The 20,001-nt window shown below is 42.2% G+C and overlaps 1 protein-coding gene across 1 annotated transcript in view; it reads right to left on the bottom strand.

Moving 5' to 3' along the window:
* The window catches only part of LOC121282936 (very-long-chain 3-oxoacyl-CoA reductase-B-like), a 180,742-nt gene that overhangs the window by 115,468 nt on the left and 45,273 nt on the right, over positions 1 to 20,001 (bottom strand). Inside the window, exons 2-3 of the mRNA XM_041196760.1 lie at positions 3,497 to 3,543; positions 3,093 to 3,168 (exon numbers count right to left, since the gene is read on the bottom strand). Of these exons, the coding sequence (XP_041052694.1) occupies positions 3,093 to 3,168; positions 3,497 to 3,543 (123 nt within the window). The remainder of the gene's footprint in view (positions 1 to 3,092; positions 3,169 to 3,496; positions 3,544 to 20,001) is intronic.

The raw sequence follows: 20,001 nt of genomic DNA, 5'->3' as shown, positions 1-20,001 counted from the left end.
ATTTTTTTTAATTAAAATCATTCTCTGGATGCGAACATTGCCGGCAATTATTGCCTATCCATGGTTGCCCATGGATAACCGCAGTCCATTAGGTACGGAGTTCTGGGGTTATGACCCAACAATAATGAAGAAACAGTGATTATATGACCAAGTAAGAACTGTGTGCTACTTGGAGAATTTGGTAATGATTGTGTTCCAATGCACCTACTGTTTTTATTCACCTCAGGTGATACAGGTCTTTAGTTTGGGAATTGCTGCCAATGAAACCAGAGTTGCGGCAGTGAATCCTGTGGTGTATACACACTTACAGTTACAGTATGTTGGCGTTGGAGGGAGCGGTTTATAATGGTGGATGGGATGTAGATCAAGCAACTTACTTTAACCTGGATAGTGTAAAGCTTCTTCAAAGTTGTTGGAGCTGTTCCAATCCAGGCAAGTTCCAACCGACTTGTGCTTTGTAGGTGGCACAGAGGCTTTGGGAAGCCAGGAGGCAAGCCACTTGTCAAAGAATACTCAATAGTCACAGCACTTAAATGGTTGGTCCAATTCAGCTTCTGACCAATGGTAACCCCCACCCCACCCCCCCAACCCCTCACAGGACCTGGATGGTGGTTGCAATCATGTCACAGGAGATGGCTACCTTCTCTTGTTGGAGATGCTTACTGCCCGACACTTGTGAGTCGCAAACGTAATTTTGCTACTTATCAACCCAAACCTGGGTGTTGCCCAGGTAATGCTGCATGTAAGCATGGACTGTCTCATTTTTGGAGGAATTGTGAAGTGAACTGAACACTGTGCAATCTATAGCAAACAGCCTACTTTTGACCTTATGGAGGGAAGGTCATCGATGAGGCAGCTGAAAATAACTGGGCCCGGTATTCTGTCAACAGGAACTCTTGCAGTGATGTACTCAAGCCGAGTTGACGAATCAACGCCAACCATCCTTGTTTGCGCCAGATTTTACTGCAACCACAGGAGTTTTCCCACTGAGCTCCACTGACTTCAGTTTTACTGGTGCCCCTTGTCTAATGCTGCCTTGGTGTCAAGGGCAGTCAGTCATTCTCCTCACCTCTAGAATTCAGCTCAAGTCTGATTTTTGGACAAGGCTGTAACAAGGTCTGAAGCGGTGGTTCCTGAGCATTGGCAAGGCTATTGGTAAGTGCCACTTGATAGCACCACTGACAACTCTGTTTGTTGAGTAGGCTACATTGATGTGCTTGAATTGGCTGAGCTTCCAGTATAAGTACTGCCAGCAAATTAGATTTTATGAGGGAGGGGTGGAGGTGATGGAGGGAAACACATTAGACCCATTAATAGCTCAGATCTTCTAAGAGTTACTTGCATCTCTTCCTATGTAGACCATTTCAGTCTCTGACCTCAGCTATAATGACCATCTGTAAACACAAAATCATATCCTCCATCTTGAATTTTGATCAAAAGGTTCAAATTCAGGAAAATAACCTTCTACAAATTAAGGTTTAACTGCTTGGATGAGGAAAAAATACTTTGCATTTACCTCTAAATTAGATAAGAGTTTCCTTTTAAAAAATATATATTTCCAGTTAGCAATTCAGCTAGAGTAAAATTCAGCTGTTACTTGCGTGTCACTACCTTAAGTGTGCCTGGGGAATGAAGTTGGGTCAGACTTTCTTTTTTGGGATGGGGTAGAATCTCAAGGATGACATGCTCCTATTCCAGTTCAATGTTCCGAGCTGGCTGGTAAGTCCAATGCACGATCTGCAGATTCTGCCACATGTGGAGCAAGTGGTGCTTGAAGGATTGGGTAAATGGTTTAATTGGAGCTTTGTGCACTCCCTCCAATGTCTTGACTTCGCTCATTTCCAACAAAGTCTCTCAATGTGTTCAGTGCCATCCTGAATGAGCCTTCTCCATTTCAGTCGGTCACAAACCAGGGTCTCCCATTAATCGGCGGGGATGTTTGGTAGAATAGTATACGGATAACATACTTAACCGACCTGACTGCAAAATCTTAACTCCTGGTGCTTCACAATAGGTAAGACCCACCAATAAAATAAATACAACTCTTTCCTTCAGGTTCTTCGTTTTAAATCACAAGATTAGCGATTTTTCAAAGCTGACTTAAGGATTTAGCTACAATTTTCAAATATAACTATTCAATAAAAGCCATTAATAACTATTATTTCAGTTTCAAATCAATATATTTACCTCTAAGGCAATAGTACTTTTGAACTTTTGGCCAAGCCCTACAAGTCGACTTAGAACCGGCCCTCGAACTCACTTCAAATCTTATCTTTAAGCAAGCGGCAGTGGTATTGAGTATGAAAACAAAAAACTGCGGATGCTGGAAATCCAAAACAAAACCAGAAATACCTGGAAAAGCTTAGCAGGCCTGGCAGCATCGGCAGAGAAGAACAAAGTTGACATTTCGAGTCCTCATGACCTTTCAACAGAACTAAGTAAAAATAGGAGCTGGGTGAAATATAAGCTGGTTTAAGGTGGGGGGGGGGGGGGGGGGGGGGGGGGCATGCGCGCTCCCCACCTTAAACCAGCTTGTATTTCACCCAGCTCCTATTTTTGCTTAGTTCTGTTGAAAGGTCATGAGGACTCAAAACATCCTCTTTGTTCTTCTTCACCGATGCTGCCAGACCTGATGAGCTTTTCCAGGTATTTCTGTTTTTGTACTGAGTATGCATTTACCCAGCGCTCCTTCCTCCTTTCCTCAAACACAGCCATAAGTTAACCTCTTCTTTCCACCTCACACTCCTTCCCAAATGCAACTACATCAACAGGAACGGTCCAGGTGTTTTTCCTGATTGCTAGGAATACAATTTAATTTTGATTCATCTAAAATAGGGGACTGAATTTATTCCACCACGTCTCTGCTCAAAGCGTGTATGTGGATGTTAGGTGGCAATTACAGTAGGTTTGACTTCGATGTCTTCAAGGTTATCAGCCAACTGACAAAATTCAGGATCACAAAAAAATGGCCATTTGGGCAATATATCACAATCGCTGCTGTCTATTGAACATTACTACAAGGAAGGCAGGGAGAAAAAAAAATCATCACACTGGAAGAAAAGCCTTCAAATAAAAAAAAAGGTGTGACTTACTTATTTCCTTGGCAACTTGATCCAGTTTTTCTTGTGATCTGCTGATCAGGACAATACTCATACCATGCTTGGCAAGCTAGTGCGTAGACAGAGAAAAAAAAATCAAGAGTGAAAGATAATCAAACTAAATTAGAGGTACCACTTTTAAACAGTTTTTTTTAAAAAAAGCTTAAAAAATGTCTAACTTTGCTTCAGTCCATTTTCAGGTACTTTTGCTTCCTGGCTGAACAGATATAACAGATGTGGATATGTGTATTCTAAGAGGGGGTCTTGGGCAGAGCTAACAACTTTTAACCAACTAAGTTTTATGCTGATCAAGGTGAGCATGCTGTTTACCTAAAACAGTGTAAAGAAAGGAGGGGCAGGAATTTTCAACTGAAAGGATGACCAGTTTTCTAACATACCTCCTTTGCATAAGCCTTTCCAATTCCGTCAGTTGCTCCTGTAACAACTGAAAGAAAAAAAGTTAGCAGTTTAAAAAATTCACTACGGCCTACATAAATATATTATCAGTTTTAGATCACAACCGTGTTTTTGGTTCGCAAATCCAAACGCAGATGTAGTTTTAGCTAGAAATGTTATTACAAAAAAACTTTCCCTTTTCGATTCCTCCAAAATGACCAAATTTAGCTCCTTACACAGTTTGTAAAGTAGAACCACACATGTACAATATCTTGTGCCAATCCAAATGCATTTAATAAAAACAGCGAGTTATGACTTGGAATGTATTGGCTGAAAGGGTAGCGGAAGCAGATTCAATAGCAACTTTCAAAAGGGAATTTGATAAATACTTAAAAGGGGAAAAAGATTGCAGGGCAATGGGGAAACACTAAGGGGGTGCAGGGTGGCTGGACTAGTTGGATAGGTCTACTAAAGAGCAGGCAGACACTGACACGAATGGCATCCTTCTGTGCTACGTCATTCCAAGAGGCTTGACCCTTCCGAAACTACCAAAAAGGTGAATTTTCATGAAGTCAGGTTTTGCTTGTAGCATTTATAGTGGTCAAGGAGAACCAAAATGTTCAATAATCATGTAAATTGGTTATTACAACTAGACAGGAGGGATCTACTATACAGCAGAGAAAAAGAACATCTGCAGCAGGCCCACCTTCTGAAAGAATCTGAACTTTTAACAGCTGTGCAAGTTGGTAGGAACATGATACAATAGGAAACAGTAGAAAAGTCTTCTTGCAAGAGTATCTTTAGTCAATAATTATTTGAATAATTGCTCCATTAACCAGTACAGACATGACCCAATGGGGTAAATAAAAATGGATAGGTCATGTCAGAGTCATCATCAGGGCCAGGCCAGGTTACAGGTTCTGCATGCCTGAAGGCAATACTGAGGAAATCGTTTGTAGACCATTATAAATCATTGTTAGACATCTTAACTGTTAACAGTGTAGGTGATTATGGTATTGGATGAGCCCAAAGTTTGCAAGTTCAAATCTCATGGCAAGGTGTGAAAATTCAACAGGTCTGGTCATTTATGGATTGGTGCTAGGTAGAAGCACACATGAAAGCTGCCATATTGTTGGAAACAACCAACTGTTTCACTCATATCCTTTGGTGAAGAGGAACATGACAGCTTGACCCAGGCTCGCCTAAATGTGACTCCAGTCCAAAACTACACTGACTTAAATGCTGTCTGAAGTGATGTAATAGGTCCCTTGATTGTGAAAAGAAAGCACGCACTGTAATGAGGACCAAATACCATGTTTTCAGACCAATGGAGAATGATCAACAGGTGTAGTCTTGCCAGCAACACATCCAGAATACAAAGTAAAACAATATTTTTGATGTGTAACACTTAAAATAAGTTCTATAACATATTCGCTACATAGAATCAGGATGGTTACTCTACTATTAGGGTGTTCAGGACTGTAAGGGTTAATATGGGGCTGGAGAAACAGTATCGCCCACATGATGCAGAGAGTCACATGGGAGTAGTAGAGTGCAGTAGTGAATCTGGTAGAAGTCGGCGTGAAGATAGCACCTAGTCAGGGCTGTATCCTATCTATAGTTATGTGCTATTAATAAACAGTTATTGTTTAACCAGACAAGCCTCCAGACCGCTTCATGAGACAACATACAAACTTATAACATGGTGGCAGCAGGTGAAGGACCCCAAAATCCCTAAGAATGAAGTAAAGAAACTGCAGTCTGACTTAAGAGAAGAACACCTAACTTGAAGGCTTGGAATACACAGCTGGAGGTCGCCTAAGAATCTCCATTACAGGGGAGCTGGACTAGTTGGATAGATCTACCCTCATTAGGAGGCTGAAGGGTAGAAGAAAAGTCCACTGTGTAGCATTACAGGGCTTCACCACAGCACATGGAGGTCCGTTGCGAGACCTGATTGAAAGCAGAGTCAAAGGACATAGCCAGATCGCAAAAGGGTGAGCAAACTCCAAAAATGGCTGAAATAAGCTTTTAAAAATTCGGCGCAATAATCAGGCAGCACTGACAGACTGATTACTTTAATGAGCACGATTTGAAGAATGCTGCAGCCTGGGCCCAGAGTCGGCAATCACGCTCAAACTGAAAAAAAAAAGTCTTAAAGAGAAATCAGAGCCAGAAAAAACCAGCTTCAATTTGATTCTCCAAACTTAGGAAACCAACTAGCTGGCCAAAACAATTTGTTCAAAAGATTTTCTGTAGAACCATTGAAGTTTAAAATGGCTCCCTAACCACAGCAGGAGCCTGTCAAATCCCGACAAGCATGAGGGGAAAAACTGACTGTAGCGCCATTTAAAAAAAAAATTAAAGCTGTATTCCCCTGTGTCTAAAACAGCCATGGATGGTAAATCAACACTGCCAGACCAATTCAGGCAGATGGAAGGGCCAGACCAAGCACAAAATTGGCCCTTATGGAGATGATTAAGAAATATGATAGCATCAGGCTTGAATAAGAAAACAGAGGCTGAACAAATGAATACACTATTAAATTCAGTTGGTCCAATAACAGGCGACACAACTGCCAGACAAGGAATAAGTGAATCTTCCGATAACTTGAAGAGGCCTTTGACACCTACTTTAACCTAAGAAGCAATAAAATTTTTGGAGCGACCAAAACTTGAGTCCAAAAGCCCACAGACTCTTTCCTAAATGAGTTATACAGATTGGTTGAAGGCTATGACTATGGTGACCTTAAATTGGAGCTCATAAGAGACAGAATTGTAATGGGAGGGGCTGATGATGCTCTTTCAGGTGTGCTCCAATCTAAAGGAGGTCTGATTTTGGAAGGAGCCATCTAAATTGTCAATTGGAAGTCCGCCAGCAAAACCGATCCATCTTGCCTGGTGCACAGCAACCCCAACAGTCCAGCTCATAAAGCAACAAAAGGGCAAGGAGAATCCAGGGCAAGGAAAGCAATACCCAAGCCAAGGTGGTGCCAGACCACGTCAGCGCTGTGGCACCAAAAGATCTCTCAAACACGAGTTTTGTCCAGCAATCAGTGTGCCGTGCTTTCACTGCAACTGCCTGGGACACTTTGGAAAGATGTAAGTCCAAAACCTTAAGGTTTGTGGAGGATCCCAAACGATTCCATGAGATAAATGAGCCACACCAAGTCGTCATCCAACAATGCTTCTGATCCCAGGTTCACATTTTGGAATGTTGATATTTATAAATGGTCACCTCACGAATTTCAAGTTAGACACAAGAGCCAGTGTGATGGTCCTGTCCGATCAGGAACCACGGCTACAGATGACAGACACACCATTGTATGGTCCCGGAGGAATCAAACTACCTATCATAGGCATGATTCAAGAGCCTCTCCGGTATGGCAAATAGCAAATAATCGAAAATTTGCATGTCATCCCCAAACAACATACCTACAATAGTTACAGCACAGGAGGCCATTCTGCCCCACATGTCTGTACCGGCTCTGTAAGAGCAATTCACCTAAGGCTACTCCCCTGTCTTTTCCCCATAGCCCCTTCAAAACCAGAAAAGAAATTTGCGTTACAGTGCCTGTAATTCCAGCTGGAGAATGTATAAGATTCTTAGGAGGGAAAAAAAAACTGGAGTCTGTAAAAAAAAACTGCCCAATTACAAATTTAAACTAAAGTATTTTAACTACTTGTAAGATTAGCAACGAACTGTTAAAATTTATCAGGAGTTATTCTACTAGCATGAATGGAAAATTTGCTTCTGCAACCTGCTAGCAGTCCTATTTTTAGCTTGGATCCAGTCGCTCCACTATAAAGGCAAAAATATAAAAAAAAACCTGTGTACACCTGGGATATTTTTAGCTCTTGTGTTTTTATTTTTGACATCACCCTCCGAATTGTGACTGCAAAGCCCACGCCTGGGAGCTTAGTTATTCTGGGCAGGTCCTGGTGACCTGTATCTGAATGCCTGAGTGCAGTAACACTCCATTGATTAACGGCTAATACCACTGCAGTCGTGACAGCTGCATCTTATCCAAGTGCAAAGGTCTGACTGACGAGGGCTGCAGCAGCTCGCCTCCCGGGGAGGGGGGTCTGTTCAATGAAAAGAGAAGTTGCTATTTCAATCCCTTTGCTTCTATGAATAGAAGATCCCGACTGATTCCTTCGAACAAGGCTTTCGGTGCTGGATTTAGAAACCACTGAAATCCCCTGGCGTGTCCGCTAACGCAGGCAAGGCATGTGTTGCCGCATATTTAATATAAAAGGGACCAGAAACAGCTTGGATACTTTCCAATTGCAAGTTAATATTAAGCCACGTAAGAACCACCAACCCCTCCAAAAACAAAAGGAAGAATAATTTAAGGAGCAAGTCCAGCTGGTCAGCCCCCCCACCCCCCCAAACGGTTCTTTGTGCTATAAAAAATAGGAGAATAATAAATCATTCTCCGCTGCTCCCTCCCTCTCCCCTCACGTGTGGATAGCGAACGCAAAGGGACAAGCCATCCGTGATAGACGACAATAAACGGTGCGTAAGCAGTTGCGCAGGGAAGCATGAATGGACGCACTGACACGCTCAAGATCTGCAAATCGAGGCTCTCGTTTCTCCACTGGCATCTCATCAAAACGTTCGACTTCAATAAAGAAATGGAGAGAGAGAAAGGGAAAAAAAAACAATCTTGCCCCCGTCACATTTATAGGAATTGATGGCCTGCCAGCTAGATGCGGATGAATATTTTATGAGCTAAAAGTGGCATTCAGGTGCCTAAAAATAGCTTCCACTGCAGACCCGTCAGATGGGGGTTGCGAGCTGGACTGGAATACCTTAGCATGCCTCCTCTTCAATTCATAGATTTTTTTATGCCAGCCCAAATATAAAAATAAACACATAAGCAGAATTTTGTGCTATGAAGACTAACCAACAGCCTTCAGGTATCGCCTGCTTGAGCATTTTGATATCTCGTTATAAAATCATAAGGTGAGCTTTAAAATGATGCAGTCAACAACAACCAGCAATTAAATAGCACCTTTAACACAGAAAAAAACATCCAAGGCACTTCACAGGAGCATTACTGAACAAAATTTGACACTGATCCATGAAGAGAGATACTAGGGGAGATGACCAAAAGTTTGGTCCAAGAGGTAGATTATAAAGAACATTTTAAATGATATCAAAGTAGTAGAGAGGGGTTTAAGGAGGGAATTCAAGAATGTGAGGTGTTGGCAGCTGAAGGCATGGCCACCAATGGTGGAGCAATTAAAATCAGGGATGCTCAAAAGGCCAGAATCGGAGGAGCACAGCACAATAAGATTGTAGGGCTGGAGGAGATTAGAGATATGGAGGGGCAAGGTTAGGGAAGGATGGAGAACAAGGATGAGAACTTTTTAAAAAAAAAAATCAAGGTGGTGCTGAACCAAGAGAAAACATAGGGCAGCAATCCCAGAGCGATGGGTGAATAGGACCTCGTCCGAGTGAGATTACAGGCAGCAGAGCTTTGAATGACCACGAGTGTATGGAGAGCAAATTGTGGAAACCTGGCCAGGAGTGTGTAAGAATAGTTAAGTCTAGAGGTCTCAAAGGCAAGTATGAGGGTTTCAGCACGAAGTGAGACAGGAATGTGGTTGGTCAATGTTACGGAGGTGGAAATAGAGGGAGCTGGCAAATGCTTGGTTGTGGTCTGTAATTCATCTTTGGTTGGGAGAAGATAACAAGGTTGCAAACAATCTGGTTCATTCTCAGGTAGTTGCCAGGGAGTGGGATGGAGTCAGTGGCCAGGAAACTTTTTTTTGAAGTGCTTTCATGGGATGAGCACATCGCTAGTTCGGCCAGCATTTATTGTCCATCCCTAATTGCCCTCAAGAGGGACATAAGACTTCAGTCTTTCGATTTTAATTCGAAGAATATTTTTCCTCATCCAGTATTGTCCATCAGATAAGTAGTCTGACAGTTTAGATACAGTGGCGTGGTCAAGCGAGGTGGTTGTGAGATAAATCTGCATACAGTCAACCTACATGCAGAAACTGTTGCTGTTTCTGAAGTTGCTGAGGGGTGCAATGTGAAATAGGAGAGGACCAAGGTTAGATCCTTGGGGGATAATGGTAATGGTATAGAAGCAGGAAGGGAAGCAATTGCAGGTGATTCTCTGAATATGACTGGATAGGTAAGAATGCAAGCAGTTAAGCGCAGTTTCACAGAGCTGACCAGTGGTAAGGTGTTGGAGGATAGTATGGTCAATTTTGTGAAAGGCTGCCTCAGGCTGTGACTTTGATCAGCACAGTTTTGATACTGTGGCAGGACTTAAACCCAACTGGGGAAATTCAAACATGGAATTCCAGGAAAGAGGAGCAGCTATTTGGGAAACAAATGTCATTCAAGGACTTGAAAGAGAAAGGGAAATTGCAAATAGAGGTTAGGGAAGGTTGCTTGCAAAAATGAGGGATCAAGGATTCTTTTTTTCTCTGAGTGGTGATGATGGCAGATTTCAAGGGAAGATGGACAGTATCTGAGAAGTGAGAAGCTTTAATGCCAGGAAGAGAAATAGGGTAGTCAGCAGTTTTGTGGGAACAGTGTCAAGGGAGCAAGAGATGGGTCTCATTGACAAGATGAGCTCGGAAAGACAGGATAAAACAGAGATGCAAGGTCAAGGCTCGGGCAGAGAGGAAACTTTAGAGGATGTTTGGCCGGGCGGGCAAGTCAATAGGAGGGAAGTGGCAGAGCCTGCTGAACAGAATCTGAGTAACAAAGAAGTCCAGGAGATCCTTGCATGTGTAGGAAGTGAGGGTGGAAGAGACAGAGGAGTGGGATTGAAGATGACAATTTGTAGTAGAGGAAAGAAATTGCTGGGTTATCTCCGCATTCCAGGATCATCCTAGAATCGTGACCAGTTTTGGCAGGTGAAAGTAAAAGCCAATCATGCTTTATGTGATGCTACAGATACAGTGAATGGCTAAACCAGTTGTGCACCATATAAATACAAGCCTGCGACTCTTGGGCTAAAGAGAATGAAGATGACAGTTGTAACAGGTGAGCAACCAGAAATGAGAGAAAGTAATGGTTTTAATGGGGTCTCAGCATCAGTGGAGCTGAGGGTGTGGATGAGCAGATCAGTTGCTGCAGGAATCTCATGGTGAATGGAGAGCCAAAGGCTAGGCATTTGGAATTTTAAAAGTGCAGTTCTGAGTGAATTGGGAGTTTCTACCCCATAGCAGACACAGGAATAAGCAGGAAAGGGGGATTCGCGTGATCAGTGATACAAGGAAGTGATCAGGGATGGCCTCAAGTTGTGTTAGACATGATGCGAATAATGAGGTCATGTGAGGTGGCAAGGTCAAAGAGGTGGCTGTGAATATGGGATGGGGAATTGATACAAAAGTAGAAATTAAGGGATGATAAGTAGACAGAGCTCAGGAGAGAGAGCATGCTGAATGAGATGAAGGTTGAAATCATAAGGATGAGAAGCTGCTCGGTACAGGAGCTAGGGGAAGATATCTGAGAAAATTTACGTGGTATTTGGGTGGGCAATAGAGAACGAGGACCTCAAAGTTTAAACCCCAAGGCCAAAATTTGCTCATATCTAAAATGGTCATAACTGTGAGGTGTTGCAATTTTCTATACCATGAAATTATGCTCAGATTTTCCTTATGTCCTACGTTGCTTTTTCCCCATTCTCCTTTAGTTCTCTGAACTTTATTACTGATGCTGGAACTTAAGTCTCTTACTCTATCACCGAATAGGAAAATGTCAACACATTGCACGTATCAAAATGATATAAGGTACAATTTAATAGATTAGTGTTCCCCCCCTCCGCCCCCGATTCTTCTCAACCTACCTTCAGCCTTTGACATAATTGACCACTCCACTCTCCTCCAACATCTCTCCTCATTGCCCAGTTGTGTCCATTCTTATCTATCAAACAATAGCCAGGGAATCACGTGCAATGGTTTCTCTTCGCACTCCCGAATTCCTCCGAGTTCCCACAGGAATCTATTCAGACCACGTTTTCTTACCTACATGACATCCATTGGCGCTATCATTCGAAAACTGTCAAATGCCACATGAAAGCTGAGAATGCTCAGGTCAATTGCACTGCCATCCCCTCTAGAGCCCTCCTGGTCTGATTTGTTACACTGCCTGCTCATCATCCAATACTGGATAGGTAGAAATTTCCTCAATATATATATATTAGGAATACTGAAGCCATTGTCTTTAGTCCCTGTCACAAACTCAATTCCGTAGCAAGCATTTCCCTAGCAACTGTCTGAAGCTGAGCTAGATTGTTCACAACCTCAGTGCTGTGTTTGACCTCGAAATGAGCCTTCAACCACATATAATTACTCCAATACAAGGGCTTCCACATCTATGTAACATCACCCAACTCCAATCCTGCCTCAACGCATCTGCTGCTGAAATTCTCATTCATGTCACTATCATGTCTAGAAGGAACTATTCCAATGCTCTCCTGGATAGTCTTCCATCTTCCACCCTACATAAACTGTGGGATTTGGATGTTTTCATCCAAACTCTGCTGTCCATATCTTAAACTCTTGCCAGGTTTAATTCACCAATCCCTGTGCCTGCTGACCTGGAATGATCTGCAGTCCGATAATGCCTCAATTTTAAAATCCTCATCCTCGTTTTCAAATCCCTCCATATAAAGGGACTTCTAAGAAACGTACTACAATAATTGTGGGCAATTTTAATCGCCATATAGATCAGACAAATCAAATTGTCAAAGGTAGCATGGAGGATGAGTTCATAGTGTGTACTTGGGACAGTTTCTTACTAAAAATACATTCTAGAACCAACCAAGAAGCTATTTTAGGCCTGATAATGCTAACAAGGCAGGATTGATCGCCTCATAGTAAAGGATCCTTTAGGCAAGTGTGATAATACATGATGAATTTCACATTCACTTTGAGGGTGAGAAATGTGAGCTTAAATTGGTGTCATAAACTTAAAGGCAATTACAAGGATATGAAGGCAGAGTTGGCTAAAGTGGAATGGGAAAATAGGTTAAAGGGTAGAAAAGCACTGGCAGACATGGAAATATTTCATAACTCACAAAGATATATTCCATTGAGAAAGACCTTAAAGAGAAGGATGCATCGTCTGTGACTAACTAAGGAATTTAAGGATGGCATCAAATTGAAAGAAAAGGCATACAATGCTGCAGAGATTAGCAGTACGCCAGAAGATTGGGAAAATTTTAGAAACCAGCAAAGGGTGACTAAAATAATAAAGTGGGAGAAATTAGAATATGAGAGAAAACTAGCAAGAAATATAAAAACAAATAGTAAAAGCTTCTACAGATATATAAAAAAGAAAGAAGTAGCTTAAGTGAGCATTGTTCCCTTAGGGCCACCGACTGGATAATTACTAATGGTAAACAAGGAAATGGCAGAGACTTTGAACAAGTATTTTGTATCTGTCATCACAATAGAAGACACAAAAAGGATCCCAAGAATAATAGAAAATCAAAAGGCAAAAGGGCGGAAGGAACTTTAAACAATGACTAGAAAAAAAAATTAGGAAAACTAGTGGGACTAAAGGCTGACAAGTCCCCTGAATCTGACAGCCTGCAACCTAGGATTTTAGGATGCACAGGGTATAATCTTCCAAAATTCCCTAGATTCTGGAAAGGTCCCAGTGGATTGGAAAACCGCAAATCTAACATCGCTATTCAGGAAAGAAGAGTGACAAAAAGCAGGAAGTTATAGGCCAGTTAATCTAAGATCTGCCATAGGCAAAATGCTAGAATCCATTTAAGAGGTAGTAACAGGGCATTTAAGAAATCATAATGCAATTAGACAAAGTCAACATGGTTTAGTGAAAGGGAAATCGTGTTTTACAAATTTATTAGAGTTCTTTGAGGATGTAACAAAAAGTGGATAAAGGGAAGCCAGTAGTTTTTTTTTATTTATTCAGGGAATATGGTCATCACTGGCTAGGCCAGCATTTATTGTATTTGCAGTGTTTTTGACTTCCAAAAGGCATCCGATAAGATTGGGGGGGGCGGGGTTGCAGTTAGCTAGCATGTATTAATTGATTAATGCCAACAGTGCAGGTTTGATTCCTGTTCTGGCTGAAATAAGCCTGGGTCCTGCCTCCTCACCCTGTCCCCGAGAGTGGAAGAAAATGACAAACCACCACTGATAAAAGCTTTGATTAAAAGTGGCTCAGGAAGAAGCATCAGTAGACAATCAGCCAAGGACCAGTCCTCAACAGAGCACATATGAAGGGAAGGGGAATTCAATAAGGTGCTACATAAGAAGTTACCACACAAGTTAAGAGCCATGGTGTTGCAGGTGAATTATTAGTTAACCAATCCTCTATCCATACTAACAGGAGTTTAGAAGAATGAGGGATGATCTTATTGAAACAAAGATTCTGAGGGGACTTGACAGGTTAGATGCGCATTAGTGGGCACAGTTTCAAAATAAGATGATTCCTATTTAAGACAGATAAGGAGGAATTTATTCTGAAGGTTGTTAGTTTTTGGAATTCTCAGCCCCAAAGAGCAGTGAAGGCTGGGTCATTGAATGTATTCAAGGCGGAGTTAGACAGATTTTTGATCTATAAAGGGTGTCAAGGGTTATGGGGAGCAGGCAGGAAAGTGGAGTTAAGGCCATCTGCAAGATCAGTCATAGTCTTATTGAATGGCAGAGTAGACTTGAGGGCAAATGGCATACTCCTGCTCTTATTTCTTATGATCCATGGCCTCTCCCTCCCTGTGAGATCTCTGTACTTTTCCAATTCTGGTCTCCTGCATCTCTGATTTTCATTACTCCACCAGTGGCAGAAATGCTTTCAGTTGCATTGATCCAAGCTCTGTAATCCCCTCCCTAAGCCTCTCTTCCTCCTTTTAAGATGTTCCTTAAAAGCTACCTCTGATCATGATTGTGGAGATATTATATACATATATATATATATATATATATATATATATATATATATATATATATAGTGAAATTTGTTTTGATATTGAAGTCTTGTCTCAAAATTTTTAATGCTTGATATTCATCTTGGGACATTTTATATTAAAGATGATATGTAAATACAAGTTATTGTGGATACTTGCATAATTATTAAACTTGGGCTTTCTTCCAAGAAGACTATTCTTTAAAAATGAGAAGAGTTTTAAATGCTGCCAACTTTAGACGGGATTAGGTGCTTCTTTAGAAAACTCAAATGGCTGCTGCTGACAATGTGTCTAAGTTGGAGCCTCAGTAAGCTTTTGTTCTCGAATTACCACACTGTATAACTCAAGGTGTCAAAGGTAGGAACTTCCTGGGGAAAAACAGCCAAAAATTAAGTCTCTTCGAAAATGAAGATAATATCCAAGGTTTTCTTACTGTGCACTTTGTATCTTGTTTCTTTGCTCCCGTATGGTATTTCACTTGTAAATAAATCGAAGATAATTATAGACTAGGTCTGGTTAGATTATTCTTTCTTCAAAAGCAAAATATGGTGGGTATCCCATGTATTCTCCTGAACAGAGTTTACTACAATTTGGGGTTAACCGTTAAACCATATAATCCATATAGAGCAGTGACTAAAGACTTCAATTCAAATCTACTTTTGGATACTGTGATGTGAATTGTGAATTGACTATGAACTGCAAACATGAATCTAATGTTTTGGTTATAAAGTTCAAACTGTAACTATTGGTACAATCATGCTGCCAATTGCAACCCTTTGCTACAGAAGGAACAATACCAAATTCCAGAAAACCTTAGAAAGCCTCTTCACTAGAGAGGATGCTGTCAATGTTACAGTAAAATAAGGACATATCAGCAAAATTGAATACACAAAATGAAAGCAGGTACTTAAAAGATAGCCGCATACAAAGTAGGAAGATCACCCGGTCTGGAGGAATTGCTTCCCTCAGGAGCCTACGATGCAAGGGTGGAAACTACAGAGGCTCTGGCCACAATCTTCTAACCCTCCTTACATATGCGAATGGTGCCTGAGGAATGGAGGATTGTAAATGCTACACCTTTGCTCAAAAAGAGAGGCTGGTAAACCCATCAGTGATGGGATATCTTCAAATCAATAAAAGCGATTAGAGAAGCTGGAGTTATTCTCTTTAGAGGAATATGGTTAAGGGGAGATTTGTTGGCTGTTCAAAATCATGAAGGGTTCTGATTGAGTAAATAAGAAACCATTACCAGTAGCAGAAGGGCCAGCAATCAGAAGACAGGTTTAATGTAATTCACAAAAGCATGTAACATAATGATCTGGAATGTACTGCCTGAACGGATGGTGCAAGCAGATGCAATAATAGCTCTCAAATGGGAATTGGATACAAACTTGAAGGGCAAAACTCTGCAGAGGGAGTGGGACTTTCCAAGTACTGACACAGGCACAATGGGATGAATGACCTTTGTGCTGTATAATTATTTGATATTGGAACATCAATTTGACAAAGGGTCAGACAAATGGCTATCAAGCCATTGCTATCAACTAAGTTTGTGTCAAGTGCCATAGTCTCATAACAGCTCCCTCAAGGGTCACTCAGGAAAGATACACCATAGAATGCAGGGGCACAGTTCTGTGCCTGCGATTCCCCACAGAGAGAGATTCTTATTTAGCAATCATGGCACTGTAGGCAATTACCAATTGGAACAGCACTACACTACACAACTGGAAAAATATAGTTCATATTTTAATTGAGCCCTTTCACTTGCAGTATGAAAAATGCAACAGCCTTTATAGTGCCCCATTGTGTTTTACAGTACTTGATAGTTAAATGAAAGAACAGTACTTAATCCCAGTTTAGGTAACATCCCACAGCAGGGTGGACAATGAAGAGGCTGAAAAGAAAACCATGGAAGAAATCTAAGGACCAAATGCACAAAGGAAATAAATCCAGGATATAATTATAAGTACCTCTAATGAGACATTAACATTCTTCAGTAAAATTGCTATGTTCAAACAATCACTTTGGAACTGTTTACTTTATAAGAAGTGCTCATTATTTTTTAAATATTTTTAAAATAAAAATAAAGTATTCTTCAAAATGTACTGAAAAAGTAAAGCATATTTGATAAAAATGCAATGATCTGGGTTAGGGTTATAGTGAAAGCTCACTCTTCGTGAACTAGTGATCTGATCAGTTCCTGATTAATGAACTGAAAGTGTCCTGACTGCTGTCTTTAACATTAAGTAAAATGAATGGCACAGTTTCAATATTGTTAACTTGTACATTCCCATATATAATGTCTAAAATATCACATTCAAAGGTCACATTTATGATTTGTGTGGGATATGGTAAAGTCCACAGTTGCAGTAACTGCTCCTTTGAGATTGGGTTTAATCAGTGAAAGAAAATTCACCTTGCTTCCAGTGGTTCTATGTTTTATCCAAGTTATCCATCTCAATGGAAGCCCAGAATAGCAAGTATTACATTCCCTTACACTAACATCCTTCACTTAGATCAATAAAAAATTAAAAGTATGCTACTATATGGTATCCCAGATATATATAGAAATAATGTTTCACCTACATTATGCTAAATATTATATGACATCCAGCAATTCAGGTTTTATTGTTGTAAGTTGTCTAAAACTTAGCTGCATAGTCATATACATACTGAGGGAAACTCTCCTTTGGCAATCTCTCCTTTGCCTCCACCTACCACTGGCCCTCTATCCAGCTCCACCTGTCCCACCCCCTTAAGCAGCTTATATTTCACCACATTTCTATTTCTCTTTAGTTCTGATGAAGAGTCATATGAACTTGAAACGTTAACTCTGCCTTCCTCTCCACAGATGCCGTCAGACCTGCTGAATTTTTCCAGCAATTTTTGTTTTTGTTTCAGATTTCCAGCATCCACAGTATTTTGCTTTTACATACTGAGGGCTTTTGTGTGAACATAAAGTAGCATGGCGAAAACAGGAAGAGAAATAGAGCCTTCCAGTTAATAGTTATCTGAAAACATCCATGACTTGCATCTAAAATTGGAATGTAAGGCTACACTTAAGAACATCAAGATGGCTCATTATTTATGCAGTATTGACCTTGGAGTAATTCTGGTTTTGAATTGACGGCAGCATAGGTTGAACAATTTTCCGTCTTCTGTAAATTAACTCCAAGACTTTGGGTAATCTGGAGTACTAAACCGAAGAAGGTGGAGAAGCGGTAAAAACAAAAAAACTGCGGATGCTGGAAATCCAAAACAAAAACAGAATTACCTGGAAAAACTCAGCAGGTCTGGCAGCATCGGCGGAGAAGAAAAGAGTTGACGTTTCGAGTCCTCATGACCCTTCGACAGAACTTGCGTCCGAGTCCAAGAAAGAGTTGAAATATAAGCTGGTTTAAGGTGTGTGTGTGGGGGGCGGAGAGATAGAGAGACAGAGAGGTGGGGGTGTGTTGTAGGGACAAACAAGCAGTGATAGAAGCAGATCATCAAAAGATGTCAACGACAATAGTACAATAGAACACATAGGTGTTAAAGTTAAAGTTGGTGATATTATCTAAACGAATGTGCTAATTAAGAATGGATGGTAGGGCACTCAAGGTATAGCTCTAGTGGGGGGTTTTTTTTATATAATGGAAATAGGTGGGAAAAGGAAAATCTTTATAATTTATTGGAAAAAAAAGGAAGGGGGAAACAGAAAGGGGGTGGGGATGGGGGAGGGAGCTCACGACCTAAAGTTGTTGAATTCAATATTCAGTCCGGAAGGCTGTAAAGTCCCTAGTCGGAAGATGAGGTGTTGTTCCTCCAGTTTGCGTTGGGCTTCACTGGAACAATGCAGCAAGCCAAGGACAGACATGTGGGCAAGAGAGCAGGGTGGAGTGTTAAAATGGCAAGCGACAGGGAGGTTTGGGTCATTCTTGCGGACAGACCGCAGGTGTTCTGCAAAGCGGTCGCCCAGTTTACGTTTGGTCTCTCCAACGTAGAGGAGACCACATTGGGAGCAACGAATGCAGTAGACTAAGTTGGGGGAAATGCAAGTGAAATGCTGCTTCACTTGAAAGGAGTGTTTGGGTCCTTGGACGGTGAGGAGAGAGGAAGTGAAGGGGCAGGTGTTGCATCTTTTGCGTGGGCATGGGGTGGTGCCATAGGAGGGAGTTGAGGAGTAGGGGGTGATGGAGGAGTGGACCAGGGTGTCCCGGAGGGAGCGATCCCTACGGAATACCGATAAGGGGGGTGAAGGGAAGATGTGTTTGGTGGTGGCATCATGCTGGAGTTGGCGGAAATGGCGGAGGATGATCCTTTGAATGCGGAGGCTGGTGGGGTGATAAGTGAGGACAAGGGGGACCCTATCATGTTTCTGGGAGGGAGGAGAAGGCGTGAGGGCGGATGCGCGGGAGATGGGCCGGACATGGTTGAGGGCCCTGTCAACGACCGTGGGTGGAAAACCTCGGTTAAGGAAGAAGGAGGACATGTCAGAGGAACTGTTTTTGAATGTAGCATCATCGGAACAGATGCGACGGAGGCAAAGGAACTGAGAGAATGGGATGGAGTCCTTACAGGAAGCGGGGTGTGAGGAGCTGTAGTCGAGATAGCTGTGGGAGTCGGTGGGTTTGTAATGGATATTGGTGGACAGTCTATCACCAGAGATTGAGACAGAGAGGTCAAGGAAGGGAAGGGAAGTGTCAGAGATGGACCACGTGAAAATGATGGAGGGGTGGAGATTGGAAGCAAAATTAATAAATTTTTCCAAGTCCCGACGAGAGCGTGAAGCGGCACCGAAGTAATCATCGATGTACCGGAGAAAGAGTTGTGGAAGGGGGCCGGAGTAGGACTGCAACAAGGAATGTTCCACATACCCCATAAAGAGACAGGCATAGCTGGGGCCCATGCGGGTACCCATAGCCACACCTTTTATTTGGAGGAAGTGAGAGGAGTTGAAGGAGAAATTGTTCAGCGTGAGAACAAGTTCAGCCAGACGGAGGAGAGTAGTGGTGGATGAGGATTGTTCGGGCCTCTGTTCGAGGAAGAAGCTAAGGGCCCTCAGACCATCCTGGTGGGGGATGGAGGTGTAGAGGGATTGGACGTCCATGGTGAAGAGGAAGCGGTTGGGGCCAGGGAACTGGAAATTGTTGATGTGACGTAAGGTGTCAGAGGAATCACGGATGTAGGTGGGAAGGGACTGGACAAGGGGAGAGAGAAGGGAGTCAAGATAACGAGAAATGAGTTCTGTGGGGCAGGAGCAAGCTGAGACGATCGGTCTACCGGGGCAGTTCTGTTTGTGGATTTTGGGTAGGAGATAGAAGCGGGCCGTCCGAGGTTGGGCGACTATCAGGTTGGAAGCTGTGGGAGGGAGATCCCCAGAGTAGATGAGGTCAGTGACAGTCCTGGAAACAATGGCTTGATGTTCAGTGGTGGGGTCATGGTCCAGGGAAAGGTAGGAGGAAGTGTCTGCGAGTTGACGCTCAGCCTCCGCGAGGTAGAGGTCAGTGCGCCAGACAACAACAGCACCACCCTTGTCAGCGGGTTTGATGACAATGTCAGGGTTGGACCTGAGAGAATGGAGTGCAGTAAGTTCAGAGAGAGACAGGTTAGAATGGG

This window comes from Carcharodon carcharias, chromosome 10 (assembly GCF_017639515.1).
Source record: "Carcharodon carcharias isolate sCarCar2 chromosome 10, sCarCar2.pri, whole genome shotgun sequence".
NCBI lineage: Eukaryota > Metazoa > Chordata > Chondrichthyes > Lamniformes > Lamnidae > Carcharodon > Carcharodon carcharias.
Note: the sequence above shows the minus strand (reverse complement) of the source record. Positions and strands in the feature narration are given on the sequence as shown.